The 15,174-nt window shown below is 34.4% G+C and overlaps 1 protein-coding gene and 1 long non-coding RNA gene across 5 annotated transcripts in view; one reads left to right on the top strand and one right to left on the bottom strand.

Annotated features, from left to right (window-relative positions):
* LOC147840683 (uncharacterized) overlaps positions 1-11,431 on the bottom strand; it is a 38,902-nt gene extending 27,471 nt beyond the window's left edge. For both annotated transcript variants that reach the window (XR_015509777.1, XR_015509778.1), the window contains exons 1-3: positions 11,088-11,431; positions 7,909-8,049; positions 4,271-4,372 (exon numbers count right to left, since the gene is read on the bottom strand). This is a non-coding gene — a long non-coding RNA (uncharacterized LOC147840683). The remainder of the gene's footprint in view (positions 1-4,270; positions 4,373-7,908; positions 8,050-11,087) is intronic.
* si:dkey-24p1.7 lies at positions 370-15,054 on the top strand. Of its 3 annotated transcripts, XM_087284504.1 has the most exons (10): positions 370-412; positions 2,921-3,001; positions 3,199-3,561; positions 4,283-4,576; positions 5,346-5,606; positions 7,854-8,108; positions 9,203-9,235; positions 9,534-9,645; positions 9,741-9,795; positions 14,336-15,054. In XM_087284504.1, exons 2-10 carry the CDS (start codon positions 2,941-2,943, stop codon positions 14,696-14,698), a joined length of 1,797 nt encoding a protein of 598 aa, XP_087140630.1. In that variant the 5' UTR covers positions 370-412; positions 2,921-2,940; the 3' UTR covers positions 14,699-15,054. The 3 variants fall into 3 exon arrangements, with proteins under 3 accessions (XP_087140630.1, XP_087140629.1, XP_087140631.1); XM_087284503.1 differs by lacking the exon at positions 9,203-9,235 and having other exon boundaries at positions 14,336-15,018; XM_087284505.1 differs by lacking the exons at positions 7,854-8,108; positions 9,203-9,235; positions 9,534-9,645; positions 9,741-9,795; positions 14,336-15,054 and adding an exon at positions 5,990-6,078.
* The last annotated feature ends 120 nt before the right edge of the window (positions 15,055-15,174 follow it).

Here is a 15,174-nt window from a genome sequence, read left to right as displayed (position 1 = left end):
CCCTCAATTTTAAGAGTAAATAATGTCACCTCTTTGCACAGTAGAGAACGCCTTTATCACAATTCAAATATAACTTAATAACCACAATCATTTTTAACTTGTTATGTTTCCAACAGACCAATGCTATTATCACTGCCGTCATACCTTTCTGAAATCTAAAGATGTCATACTTACATGTTGGACTATAGATATATTTGTGTCAAGCTGTCTGTGTTCTACATAATTATGCTATTTATTATACCCCTCATATTTGTGTGCTTGTAATAAGTGCAACAATCCCCAATTTGTTCAAGTCAGCTGAAAGAGGAAGTTCTCCAGTTGAGGAAGGATGTGTGTTGTTCATACATGTGTGTGGCATCTGCAGATCTCACAATAAAGTTTCCGAGAAACTGTGAAGGGTCTGACTAAAGCGGTAAGGACACTTTTAAATATAAATTTAAAAACTATATATTTTAATATTTTTTTTACATGTATGCCGATACACACAAACAAAGAAAACTAAATATTGAAGAATTGTTTTTAAAATAATCTTTGCATGTTTTTATACAAATTTCATGCAATGTTTACTGTGAAAGTTTCCATATGACTCCTTCATGTTGTCCCAACACAAATCGATAAAGTAAACCTAATTGTTTTTACAAACCTAAACCTTGTGTGCTGTTGGGGATGTTTTTATCCACTCTGGGGTGATTTTGAGTCTTACTTTTGTCACAACTTGCTGTGTGTTTCTGCAAATGGAATCATTTTTGGTGACAAACTGTATTTTAACACATATTATAGAAAAATGCTTTGGAGCGTCTGTGTGTTATGTTTGAGAAAATCAAAATAAGCAGCTCAGCTCTCAGAACTTGGTAAATTGTGATGACGGGGGATGACACACACAACTGGGTTTAGATCCAATATGCAGGTTTAATCGATGTCAGGCAAGCAATGGTCAATACAGGTGCAAACGGGTATATACAGGCAGTCCAGAATCGTATTCAGTAAACAGGCAAGAGGTCGTAAGGCAGGCGGCTAAACAGGAGAACAAGGATAAACTAGATTCTTAAAGTTTGAGGACAAACTTTGAGGCTGGCTTGTGAACGCCTGATGGTAATAGTTTATTTAGTTTAAACAGTTTTAAAAAGTATGAAAAGATAGATAGACAGACAGACAGACAGACAGATAGATAGATAGATAGATAGATAGATAGATAGATAACCATGTTACTAGCATGATTCTAGCATACATTAGCATGTTAGTAGCATGATTCTAGTATAAATTAGCATGTTACTAGCATGATTCTAGCATGAATTAGCATGTTACTAGCATGATTCTAGCATGAATTAGCATGTTACTAGCATGATTCTAGCATGAATTAGCATGTTATTAGCATGATTCTAACATAAATTAGCATGTAACTAGCATGATTCTAGCATGAATTAGCACATTACTAGCATGATTCTAGCATGAATTAGCATGTTGTTAGCATGATTCTAGCATGTTACTAGCATGATAGATAGATAGATAGATAGATAGATAGATAGATAGATAGATAGATAGATAGATAGATAGATAGATGATAGATAGATAGATAGATAGATAGATAGATAGATAGATAGATAGATAGATAGATAGATAGATAGATAGATAGATAGATAGATAGATGCCATATCTGGTTGTTAGGGGTGTGGCTAGAAAGTTAAAAGCTCATCAGTTATTGGTTGTTTGGTAGTCTGAGTTAAATGAGCCCAGTTAGAAGTCTGTGCGACAGTCTTATGTAGAGTTATGAGCTTAGAAAGTTTGATCCAATGTAAAGTGAATGAGAGTCTTTTGCAGTGGAAGTCTATGGGACAGTTTCTAGGGTCCCAAAAGTGGTTGCTAGGGTGTGGCCAGAAAGTTAAAAGCTCATCAGTTATTGGCAGTTAGGTAGTCTGAGTTAAATGAGCCCAGTTAGAAGTCTGTAGGACAGTCTGATGCAGAGTTATGAGGTCACAAAGTTTGGTCTAATGTTAAGTCAATGGGATTTTTCCGTCTGTCCCGCAACGGTTTTTGGAAAACCGATCAGTCGGAAAAGATATAGCAACCCGAGTCAGACCAGTTTGGAGGTCTGTTGTGAGTTTGGTGGTCATAGCTTGAAAGCTTTAGGGGGAGATAGAGTTTAATTTTTAGTCTCAGAAGAAAAATAGGATAACAATAGTCTGGCTTGCTACACAAGCCAGCCTAACAAGGCTGGGTCGAAACACGGGAAACAAGACAGGGAAAACACGTTGTAATGTCATCTAAGATAAACAAGACTCGGCAAACTGAAAGGGTGAATGAGTAGCTTATGTAGTGAATGCAATCAGTCTCTGATAGTCCTCAGGTGTTGTGAGTGTAATCAGTCTAGATGAGTGAGCATGGTTGTCTGGGCGAAGTGCATGTCTGAATATGTAGTCCAGGAAAAGGCGGAAGTGAAGTCCATGGTTATTGTGTGAGAGCCAGCAATCTCTGGAGAACGATCGCTGGTTATCGTGACATAAATATTGTAATTGTATTTATTCACGCACACTATAATCTGCTGTTTTTCTCAATAGAACTCCATATAAAAGAGCCTACCTAAAGGGTTACACATGCTATACTCCACATAAAACTTTTTGCAATGCAACTGATGATCAACAGTAAGAATAACACATTTGACCTTTCCCCAACAGGAAAAACTAGCAACAATCAATAATGCATGAGTATTTGGTGTCATGGCTTTGCATTCCAAAAATGTTGTTATAGTGAAAGTCAATGGGGCAAAAACAGCCACCAACATAACAAAAGGGTAGCAAATTTGAACAATTTACAAGGGTTAAATGGATTAAACATGAAAAACTACTTGTGTTGGTTCAATTCATATTAAATACAAAATTTGAGCAGCAAAAATTCTTTTTTTTTGCCCCTTTTTTCTGTGCAGCACTGTGGAAGACTTTAAAAATGAAGATTATATCACTCTGTACAATCATCTTTATGTTGGTGTTCAATGTTTTGTGTGAAGGTACGTGTTACATGTTTTACAGTTACATTTTATTTTACTTTAATTTTGTGATAAATAAATGAAACTTTTACACTTCTTATGTAGATTTATTCTTGCACATGAGCGCTGACAGTAAACTACTAATTTAAGATCTGAATATTCTTGACTTCAGGTGAGGTTTTAAAAGCATATTCTTCTGGTTTTTTTTTTTTTTCAAGAAAACGCAGACAATGGCTGGAACATCTCCTTCAGTCCAAGAGAAGTAACTGCAGTTAAAGGATTGTGTGCTCATATTTCATGTACCTTCACTTATCCAGTTGCCGAAAATCCTATTCAAAGGGTTATTTGGCAATCGTGTGTTGCCAAGGATAAATGTAACTTAATTTTCCAGAATAACGTGGAAAAAAATAAACTGAAAAAAAATGAATTAGGACAGATTAAGATGCTCGAACCTGATCTGAGCAAAAACAACTGCAGCATCATCATTAAAGACATAAAAGAAAATGAAAAGGAATACACATTCAGAATTGAAGCTAAACAGCAATACACCTTTAATGCCACTGTTAAAATCAGCATTAAAGGTAAGCCTTGCTTAGTTGTTGAGTTTAAAAGACCTTGCTGTAGTGATGATATACTTTTTCCATTTTTAAGATTAAGCTGCACAATTCAAATGTTATATGCCTTCATACTCTCAGCAAAGGACACTATGTTTCATGCAAAGAAAATTTAACATGTGGTTATGCTTTTAACACTGTTATGCCTATGAAACATTTAATTTAGGATTTAAATCTATATTGAAAATGGACCCTTTTCACAAGACTATTATGATGCGTTTAAAAGTCATCAGCATCTTAAATCTTTAAATGTATTTAATATTTAGATTTTAAAAAAATGTATGTACATTTATATCTATTGTTTAATGTATTATATCATCTTAGCATCAAATTACAAAAAAACTAATTGCCACTTGTTCGATGTGTTTCTATTAACACAGTGCCTATGGACAGGACAGTATATTTTATGTTGTTCTGTCTTAAGGCTGCTGTTTTTAGTCTCACACTATTGTTTTACTTTTTCTGAAAGTCCTAATAACACAATCTTGGATTTTTTTAAATTATTATTATTTCAACAAATAGAATTGTAAAATTATTTCTTGTACTGTCCCATTCACTGTGCTCCAAGTTTACCAACTATGATGACTTCTGCTACTGAGAAACCCAGAAAAACGAAAAAGGGTTCATTGTAATTTTTTAGACTGTAGTAATCAGCCATGTCTCTTATGATGTGTACCTCTCTCTGCAGACAAGCCTACGCTGGTTGTTCCTCCTCTCAGTGAAAAAGTGGAGGTCAATCTGACATGTTCAGCTCCTTTTCCTTGTCCTGAAACTCCTCCTGTTATAACATGGTGGATCAAGACAAAAGAGGAAAACGACATAAAACTAGACAATAACAAAATCACTCAGGTCCCCTCAGAACATGTTTACTACTCATATCTGACCTTAATCCCAACGTCTGACCAACATGATGGCACTGTAGGATGTGACGTGAGATACGGAAACAAAAAGATCAGTACCAACAACAACCTAGAAGTCAAGTGTGAGTTTACAAGTTTACATTTTTAACTACAATAATGAAACAAGATGCTATTATAAACAAAACAATATGTTATTTTCAGAAGAGCACAGCATACTGACATTATCTGTTATTATTATATTTGATTAATTTGATATTCTATTTATCAAATATCTCTGTGACGATCAGAGATTAGAGCTAATAGTATTTATTTGTAATATTAATGTGCCAAAACTAATCCTGCTGCTGTTTTTATTTCAATAAAATGTCCATGCATTAACATTAATGTAATATTATGCCTTATTGTAAAATGCAAATGTTTTTATTAAATCTGTAAGAGTCCAGCAGTGGAGTTTGGTGAAGATCATGCCCAGGTCAGGTCTCTTCATCATGGCCAAGTGTATTTATAGTAATTTGTATTAAGCTGGTTTCTGACCTTTTACCTCCTAATTTTGTCCTATATGTCATTAATCAAACTACATATACAGATTTTTTATTTTATATTTATTTATATACCTCTTTGTATTACACCTCTGCTTAGATGCATTGCTTTGACTCTAAATGCGTACTTTAACTGTTTAACTCAAGGAGACTTGTAGCCTTTTTCAAAAAGAAAAGTTCATTTTACTTCCCCTTACATGTCAAAAATCAAAAAGCATTTACAGGTTTTATATTTTAGATTTATTTATAGATTTGTTTTTCCACTACTGGTTAGATGCGTTTCTTTGCCTCTGGTTTTTGTACTCCACCCAATGACAATAGATTAAATCTAAAATAAACTAATCTTTTTCAGATGTCCAGGCTCTTCAAATTGTGGGTGAAAACACACTGATGGCAGGAGACACTCTCAATCTGACCTGCACTGATAGAAGTCACCCACCAGCATCTAATCCTGTATGGCGTTTCAATGGAAACACAGACAACCTGAATACACAAACATCTGCAGGAACTCTCATGATTGCCAATGTGGGAAAGAAGCATGCTGGGATTTATGTCTGTGAGATGACATATATGAACAAGACTCTGAATGCATCCATTACGATTAACATCACTGGTGAGTAGATTTCCATATTCTACAATTTGAAATGTTGATAGCCTTAGAATGCCATGGACTTACTACATAAAATGTAGTAATGTACAACCTATTATTAACAGTTGAAAGATTTGCTGCACACAGACACAAATATTAAAGGTAAAAGCAGCTTAAAAATTAGGTGCAGACATCAAAATGATTACAGCATTTTAGCATGAATATTAAGCTTCAGTCTTGGGAAAGGTATCACCTATTTTCATAACTGAACTTGTTCAAATGTGCAGAACATTCAACATTTTATTCACACATGGAAGTGTTCTGAGTGATAACAGCATGCAAATGCTGTTTGGTATAAGTGAGACTGCTATAATTCTGACTTTTCCCTCAATATATTCTTTTCCCAGCAAAGACATGGTGTTTGAAACACATCCGCTGAAGTTGCTGCTGGAGCTTTTTCAGGACCAAGAAAGGCCATCATTAATGAATTATATATATATATATATATATATATATATATATATATATATATATATATATATATATATATATATATATATATATATATATATATATAAATTGGATTAAAGTCATATGGTTTTATATAAACATTTTTTTTTTTAATTTGCCCTCTCTTTATATTTATACAACTTAAGTTTTATCTCACCTTTGTGTGTTGGCTTAAAATTAGGTGAAAGCATACGGCTAAATAATGGGTTTTAGAAGAAATTGAAAACTGAGTGTTTGCAATCTTTTTTTTTTAATTCGTCTTCTCTTCATATTTACACACTTTTAATTCTATCTAAGATTTGCGTGTATAAAATAAATGCATTTTCAATAACAGCTTTAGAAGTATATTTTAAAAGTTTTACTATGTATTGTGCAAATAAAAATTGATAAATTGTGTGAATAAATACAACTTGTTGACTTCATCGTTCCATTTTAAAGTCTGTCAATAGGACTTATATTTTGGTAAACAAAATGAAGCGGGTACAGGATAAAGACCGGGTCTTGGTAAAGACAGAATTGTTTATTTTATTTTTTTTAATTTAAAAAAACAGAGAAAACTATCATCTCAGTTTAGCAGCATTAGACTTCACACTCACACTTGACTTCTAGACATCTTTCTCTTGGCACTAATGCTTTTATTTCCATATTTCATATCACACCTTACATTAGCAAATCTAACATGTATTTTCCAACACAATCCCACGGCAATTCGTTACTTTTTCATTTAGTGGCTAATTCGTATGAATTCCAACAATCTAATTCGTACTATTTAGTACGATTTGTTTATCCCCCAATGACGGTTGGGGTTAGGGGTGGGGTTAGGTGCCACGCCTCCTTTTTAAAATCGTACCATTTCGTACGACTGAACTCGTACGAATTCGTACGAATTAGCCACTAAACCGGCAAAACATAAAATACTTACGTTTTCTCGTGAGATCAGGCTGATATTTTCTGCATCTATGTTTGTGTTAAATGTACTGTAATAGCTTTTGTTTGGGCCATTACATAAAAAAAAATCAAGAAGAGCATAGTATTACTGAAATTATTATTTTAAGATTCTTAAAGTATCTATCAAGTATTTCTAAATGATCAAAGTGTAGAACCATTATTATGTATAGATAAATGTATAAAGTAGAACTGTTATTATGTATTATGTATTTCTTCCATACTGAGTCAATATGGCGTCAAAATCAACTTGATTGCTTTTATATTTTCCTTGCACAATTATTGATGCCATTTGCACTGTTATAGTAATTGGTCATATATTACCTTTATATTACCAAGCTATTAAAGTACCTCAGTGTATAATGGACATCCTGTTTTCCAGGAAGAATCTACAGTTGCACCAGAATGAGAGTATACATTAGTTTCTAGCAAAATTAGCAGAGCAAAATAGTTTTTAAAATTATTTTATGTTAGTCTTATTACACAATGTAACTACCGAATAATTGTTTTTAAACAAAATACAATGTTCAAATGTTCAAATCCAATTTAGTTCACTATGCTAAGCTAAGCTAAAAGCCAGAACAAGAAATCGGCTGAATAAATTAAAAAATGGTTCAAGTCAGCTGTTTAACTTAAAAAAAAGGTGTGGTGTTCCTTTAACTTGCCCTACATGTCAAAAATAAAAAATGCATATACTTTTATTATACATGTATACTTTTTTTCCAATTCTGGTTAGATGCATTTCTTTGGATCTGTATTTGTACTCTGAACCATGATTGTTTATAAAATAAACTAAAATAATATAATCATTTTCAGAGGTCAAAATTTTGGGTGAAAACAGACTGAAGAAAGGGGACACTCTCAATCTTACCTGCAGTTTTAAGAATCACATACAAGCATCATCTAATCCTGTATGGAGTTTCAATGGAGATGCAGATAAACTCAAGAACCAAGCATCTGCAGCAAATCTCATCATTGATAACGTGACAAAGGAGCATGCTGGGATTTATGCCTGTGAGATGACGTACATGAAAAAGACTCTGAATGCATCCATCACGGTCGACATCACTGGTAAGTAGTATTTTCAACATAGGCTCATTGTGAAAACATACACCCCTATACGTTTCTGGAGAACATGAATAATGTAGCCAGAGCTACGTATGGCTGCATTTTTTCTTTAATACGAATGGTATGAGGCGGTATGACGCCGCCGACAGCTTTTGTTTCTTTTCACGCTACCAGCTGACTGCTTACCTCCATGTAGATACCAGTTTGCCAGTAGCTCACCACATATGTCAGTGGACTTGTGACACAGAGTGGAGTTGACCACGACAAAAGGGTTCAAAGCTGGCAAAGAAAGATTCCAGAAATCGGGTAAAACAAAAGGCAAAAATAAAACAAATAAGTAAATGACAGGGTGAGAATGTGGTAAAATCTGAAAATATGGTAAAAATCAGACTGCTGCGAAGGTTTTTCTTTTTCTGGATTTCCTTTGAAAACACTGTTAGTTGGGTTTAGGAAAGGGGTGAATGGGTCAATCATTGCGTTTGAAAACACTATCGGTTGGGTTTAGGTCAGTCGGTCAGTCAGTCAGTCAGTTGACAGCAGCCTCTGGTGGATTTATGTGAGAACAGCAGGTGCGAATGGCACACGCAAGAGAAATTTAAGATCTGAAAAAGCTTACATTGCGGCCTCTGGTGGGTTCACGAAAACGAAAAACCACAAAAAACATAACTCCTCAGACACAATTTATTCTATCCAGAAATGTATACAGGGGTACATATCCATAATGAGCCTCCATTTTCTATTCCTAGTAACATTCAAAGGGCACCTAAAAATGCATCATTTTCATAAGTACCAAACTCTCTACTGAAGCTTGCACTCGTCTAATAGCAGTCAGAAAAATTATTCCCTTATTTGTAAGTTGCTTTGCACAAAAGTGTAAATGTAAAATGTGCCATGAGAACTGTTTATAGCCTTCAATTGCAACAAAAGTGCAACAGTACATATGACGGAAACTATGTGTCAGCAACTGATGAAATACTGAATTGACAAACAGACCCTCCATTTAGGGAAGTGTGCTGCATGCTTACAAGCTGTCATAAATTCTCAGTAATTTTTTTTTAAACATTACAAATTCTAAAAACATTCATATCTTTATACAGAACATGACATGGGAAGAAATAATACACGTGCAGGTAATTCTGAAATCTTATTTTCTTTTGACACTGTGTACTTTTATTTGAAGATGATTTCACCATATTGCTGAATTTACATTTCAACATTGTTCTCATTTAGGAAGAGGGTTACTTCTCAGGTTTAAGGATTAAATGACATTCTAATTAAACTACTTTATTTGTCATTTATTGTGAAATATTAGCTATTAACTTTTTTTCCAGGACAAATAAATGTTTTAGGAACATGCTATTCTCACCTCAGAAGAAATTTTATTTCCTATATATGTTTTTATTGACGTTCTGTGTTTTTAAATTGAAGGTGTGCTAGATTTCCTGTTGAGCATCCCAAATATCTTCACATTTGTAGCAGGAATGGCATTTTCAGCATTAATCTTCTCTGTGATATTGTGCTGTTGGGTGTGCTGCCACAGGTAAGCACACAATTACACTTAAATTAAAGCATTTAGTGCATTTTACACTGTGCGCTTCAACTTAAATCCACTTGACACTTATTCTTTCCTAACAGAGGCAAGAAACAAAAGGTCCCGACAGCAAATCCAGATGCTGAAATTAATCTGGAGGTAAGGCAAAGGCTTTTAAAGCTGAAATTACCATGAACAATCATTGTCAAATTGCTACTATGGAGTATTGCATTACATTAGATAACTATTATAATCTGATAATGGTCACAGTTTATTTATTCTCACTTTGTACTAAACTCATATCGTTGGTTTTAACTCTCAGGGCGCAAAGCGCATCTGTTCAGGTTGTATTTATGTTTTCACTTCCTGTATTTAGTTCCTGTTTCTTTTCATGCTACAGTTGTCCCATGTCTGTTATCATAGGTACTTAATCTACAAATAACTTTTGTTGAAGTCCTCCTTATAATATTTTAAAGGTGATGGAAAAATGCATTTGACCACAGTGTCGGAAAGAGTCCTAAAATACACTTGCAGCCAATCAGCAGTTTGCCAAGTAATGATAGCAGATGTATTAAAGTGGGGGTCAAGATTGAAGTCTCTTTGGTTGAAGTCGGCATAAAATGGAAGTAAAGATTGTCCTTTTTTCCTCTATAGTGATGCACATCCACTTGAAACTGTACTGAAACTAGAAAAGAAATGTAAAGTATGGTGGTGTATTTGTACTTTATATTCATAGTGATATATTTATAGTGATTTCATACTTTGGGAACTGATTGGCTAGTTGAAATATAGGTTAAAAATGAGACACGCACTCATAACCCGCCCAAAAGGCATTCAATGTGACCAGAAGTGAAGTAGTTTCGTGTGGAAGAGAAAGTTAGGATGTTTGATAAATTATGAAGGCAAATTATTTTTTACAAAGTAATGTAATGTACAGATACATCATTTATAACAAGATCTCTAGTCTACATATTTAAAAAAAGATGATAATAAGATAGTCAACAATGAGTCAAATGAGTCAGGTTACTGTTTACACCTATTTAAATGTGTTTCTTTTGTCGACCACTTTTCTGATGTATGGATGGGTATTGGATTTCTCTAATCTTTTAATCAAATACAGTGAAAACTAGTGCTACTGTCATACTGTACTGTAGCCTCCAAAAAATATTGAAAAATAACTAAAAAAGTAAAAAAAAGTATCAGATCAATTAAACACACCTCATGAAAAGGCTACTAATGCATTGACTAAAGAAATTATAATTGATTTTCTTTATTTCTGATCAATTCACGCACACTTTATTCAGTTTTCCAGTTTTAGCATACTCTTTTTTGTTTGTAATAAATTTGTTTAACAAATATTTGAGGATATCTAACGTAACTAAATTAAGTATCTTCAAATAAAATAATTAATCATGTCAAAATAATTAATCAAGCGGAAAAAAAAAGATTACCTGTCACCGACTCGGTCTCAGTCATTCCCCTCGCTGGCCAGCAGAGGTCATCATCACCGGACTATTAACATTACGTCATCCCCACTGACTGATTGGCACACACACCTGCAGCACATCTCTCAATCACCTGGCTCACACATATAAGCAGCACACACACACACACACACACATACACAGCTTCAGTGCAAAGTCTTGTTCTGCCCCGGCTAACACTACTGAGCATTTCACATCCTTGCCTGCTTTCCCTTTGCTTACCTTGGACTGTTTATCGACCTTGTCTTGCCTGCCGCCTGCCTTGAACCCTAGCCTGTTTATTGACTCTAATACATGCCGCCAGCCTCTGACCCATGCCTGCATACTCACCCAGTGTTTGCCTGCCGCCAGCCCTTTGACTTGATACTACTGTGTTTAATGTGAGTTCGCACACGCATAACATCTGTGTGCTTATTGTTATTAAACTCTGTTTAATAAATATACTGCAAATGGATCTCTCTGTGTCAGCCACTTCGTTACATTATTCAACACACCCAACATCATCCGAAGGTTTCGAAGCTTAAATCGCATTTCTGAAAGTGGCTTTGAAAAGAATAAAATTATTAAAAGCACATTAAAAACTATTTGCGTGAAATAAAACATTCACAAAGCTGCATCTAATGAAAAACCAGTTTGCAGGCTATTCTTAGATGTCTAATAATAATTTTCGCTGACAGACAATTTTTAGACTTCTTTTAGCCAAGCAGTGAATAAATGAAGTCTAATAGACATCTAAACAAACACAAAAACACTGGGTTCTTTCATGAGACTCTCCTGTCAAAAATGAACATAAAGCTAATAAAAAAAATCTGGAGAAAAAGCACCGATTGAAAGCACTGAGCAAACCACTTCATTCATCAGAAATTGATCATGTAAAAAGACTGATCATCCTACACACCCACAACTTCCAAAGTTTTCAAGGCTTAAACAGAATTTCCAAAATTTGCTTTGAAGAAATTAAAATTAATAAAAGCTCATTTAAGACTACACTCTAAAAAATTATTGTTTAGACCAAAAAAATAAATAAATAGTAAAATTACGCAACAGTTTGCATCAATATGTTCAAGTTCCAACAACAATATCTAACAAACATAATAGCCAAATGACCTTTTTTCTCTTCAATCACATAGCATAAACTCCATTTTTAAAGTTGAGTACTCAAAAAAATACTATTAAAAAAACTAATTTTCAATTAAAATTTTAAATAAATTCAGTGTTATGTACTTAATAACCTTAATTTTGCATGCAAGTTTTCAAGTTAAGAACCTCTAATAAATTAAGTAGCTGAAATTGTTACTTTTTTGTATATTTTCAAATTTACTGTTCATTTAGTTGCTTGTAAGAAATACATTTAACAACAACATTTTTGTATTTCCAGTATTTTTTTAAATTTATTTTAAACCACAGTATTTAAAAAAAAAATAAATGTGTACCGTCCCATAAAAAATGTATAAAAATAGCAAAAAATATTAGTTTGTGGCCTTAAAGATACAAAAGAACATGAAGTGCGACATAAAGAGTAAAATCTACTCTGAAATTAATAGAGACTTTAGAAAATAAATTTATTAAGGTGCAATACATTTGCATTCGGCTTCAATCCATCACATTCGAAAAACTTCACAAGTTTACTTAAGTTCCTTGAGGTAGCTTCAATTCAGAGTGTATATTATGCTCATCAGCAGAGCACAGCACCTTGAGATATCCATTCTATTTAGGATTATCATTCTCTCAACCATGATGGTTTCCGTCTTGTGGTTCAATTGCAAAGTAGACTGATCACCAATTAAGGAAATTGTCATCACTTGCCTTTCAAGGTCCTCCTCAAATTCTTGTGTATTCTTGTAAAGCAAGAAAAAAGGGAAAAAAAAAGCACAGCTAACATTAAATGTATTCACCAGGAGTAGCCAACACTCTAGTGCACAGGTGTCAAACTCAGTTCCTAAAGGGCCTCAGCTCTGCACAGTTTAGTTCCAACCCTAATTAAACACACCTGATCAATCTAATTGAGTCCTTCAGGCTTGTTTGAAACCCACAGGTAAGTGTGTTGGAGCAGGGTTGGAACTAAACAGAGCTTCGGCCCACCAGGAATTGAGTTTGACACCCCTGCTCTATTGGAATGGAGAAAATTGATTTGGAAATTTAAAAAAATTCAGATATTTCACTTTAAAATGTCCTTTGTGTCAAACAGCGTGCCTAAAACTTGTCCAAACTTTCTTGCTTGTTCAGTGGGGGAGGACCTTTGAAATTCAGAACTCCATTTGTGTGGAAAAATTGAGTTATCAACTCAATTTCTTTGGGTTGCTACAAGTTAAATGTTGTTTCAAACTAATTGACAGACATATTTACCTTTATATTAACCACATTTTTTTTTAGTTGATGTAATTATCAATATTGTCCTATTGTGAAAACTTAATAAAATTATTCTGACAACTTAAATGTTTTATTCTAATCAGCAATTTAAAATTTTTCACGTTACACAATGTATTAAACTATAAAGTGATAACATACCTTTTGAGTTATTTTTTAGAGTGTATAAGTCTATAACCAAGGAATAAAACATTCACAAAGCTGTATCTTACTAAAAACACCAATTCCCAGGGCAGGCTATTCATAGACGTCTATTAGATTTGCACTGACTGTCATGACTGTGTATGAACACTAGATGCCACTGTAGTTCGCCTGCAACTCCCTGCGAACTACAGTGGCCCAAGAACTACAAATCCATACATACATCGCGCACACACCAGAATTCATGTACACTGATTTGCAATCACAGCTGTGTCTGTTTACCGATGATTTCCTGGACTATATATTCTGTCATTCCAACACTGTTTGTCACTGCGTCGTTGTCTATCTTGTCGTCAGTTTCCAGTAAGTCTTGTTTAGCTGTTTATTTGTTACTTTGATTTTTTGATTTTTGTTCACTAAGTTAATATTAAATCTGCACTTGGATCCACACCCTTTTGTTCCCGTTTTTACGCCCTAAAGTGACACTGACAGCCCATATTTAGACTTGTTTTAGCCAAGCTAACTATGTTAAGATGTCTATTAAATACCTATTAAAGCCATACGCATGAAATAATACATTCACAATGCTATATCTTGTTTAGATGTCTATTACACTTCTTTTTAAACCCAAAACACTGGGTGCTTTCATGAGTCTATATCCTGTCAAAAATGAATGTCTAATAAAAAACATGTCATCTATCTATCAGACGGTGCAGACAGACGTAGCGCAGAATGGAACCACTGAGCAAACCCCTCTACATGAACAGCCTGATGGAGAAATCCCAAAAACACCTGCTACACCAACAGATGGAGCAGAGGAGGATGAAGCACTTGGGACAGAAGCACGAGAGGTGGACTACGCCAGCATTGATTACTCCCTCCTAAAGGACAAACCCCCTGAGGAGGCAGAGACAGAGCCTACGGACACCGACTACGCTGAGATCAAGAAGGACAGAACAAAAGACTGGAAGGACACTGAAGATCCTCAGGATGGAGATGAGCAGGTGGAAATGTTTGATCAGAAAGAGATGGGGGCAGAGGAGGAACTTTATTCTCAGGTGCCTCAATGACAAGAAGCTTAAGGGGTTTTAGCTGCACGTTACATTTCCAACACAGGTTCATTGTGAATACGAAGCCCCCTACATTTTTAGAGAGCGCAAAATATGTACTCCAGTACACTTGCCAGGTTTGCTCCAGTTTTTATTTTTGCGAATCCACCAGAGGCTGCAGTGTACACTTTTTGATGATCTCAAATTCCTCTTGCACGTCCTCTAATCACGTAAATCCACCATAGGGTGAAAGACACACTGCAGCCGATCAGCTTGCTGTTGACTGACTGAACCATCCACCCCTTAAACCCAACCAATAATGTTTTCAAAACCTTATCTAGAAAAAGAAAAGCCATTGCGGGCGGCCATGTGATTTTACCTTCTTCACAGTTGTTATTATGTTATGAGCCTATTACTTTTATTTATTTATATATATATATATATATATATATATATATATATATATATATATATATATATATATATATATATATATA

This window comes from Danio rerio, chromosome 15 (genome assembly GCF_052040795.2).
Source record: "Danio rerio strain M-AB ecotype USA chromosome 15, GRCz13ab, whole genome shotgun sequence".
NCBI lineage: Eukaryota > Metazoa > Chordata > Actinopteri > Cypriniformes > Danionidae > Danio > Danio rerio.
Note: the sequence above shows the minus strand (reverse complement) of the source record. Positions and strands in the feature narration are given on the sequence as shown.

Coding starts and splice junctions, on each gene's coding strand:
- si:dkey-24p1.7 (XM_087284504.1), top strand. CDS start 2,941: ATGAAGATTATATCACTCTGTACAATCATCTTTATGTTGGTGTTCAAT. Junction 4,577..5,345: donor CAACAACCTAGAAGTCAAGT/GTGAGTTTACAA, acceptor AATCTTTTTCAG/ATGTCCAGGCTCTTCAAATT. Junction 5,607..7,853: donor CATTACGATTAACATCACTG/GTGAGTAGATTT, acceptor AATCATTTTCAG/AGGTCAAAATTTTGGGTGAA.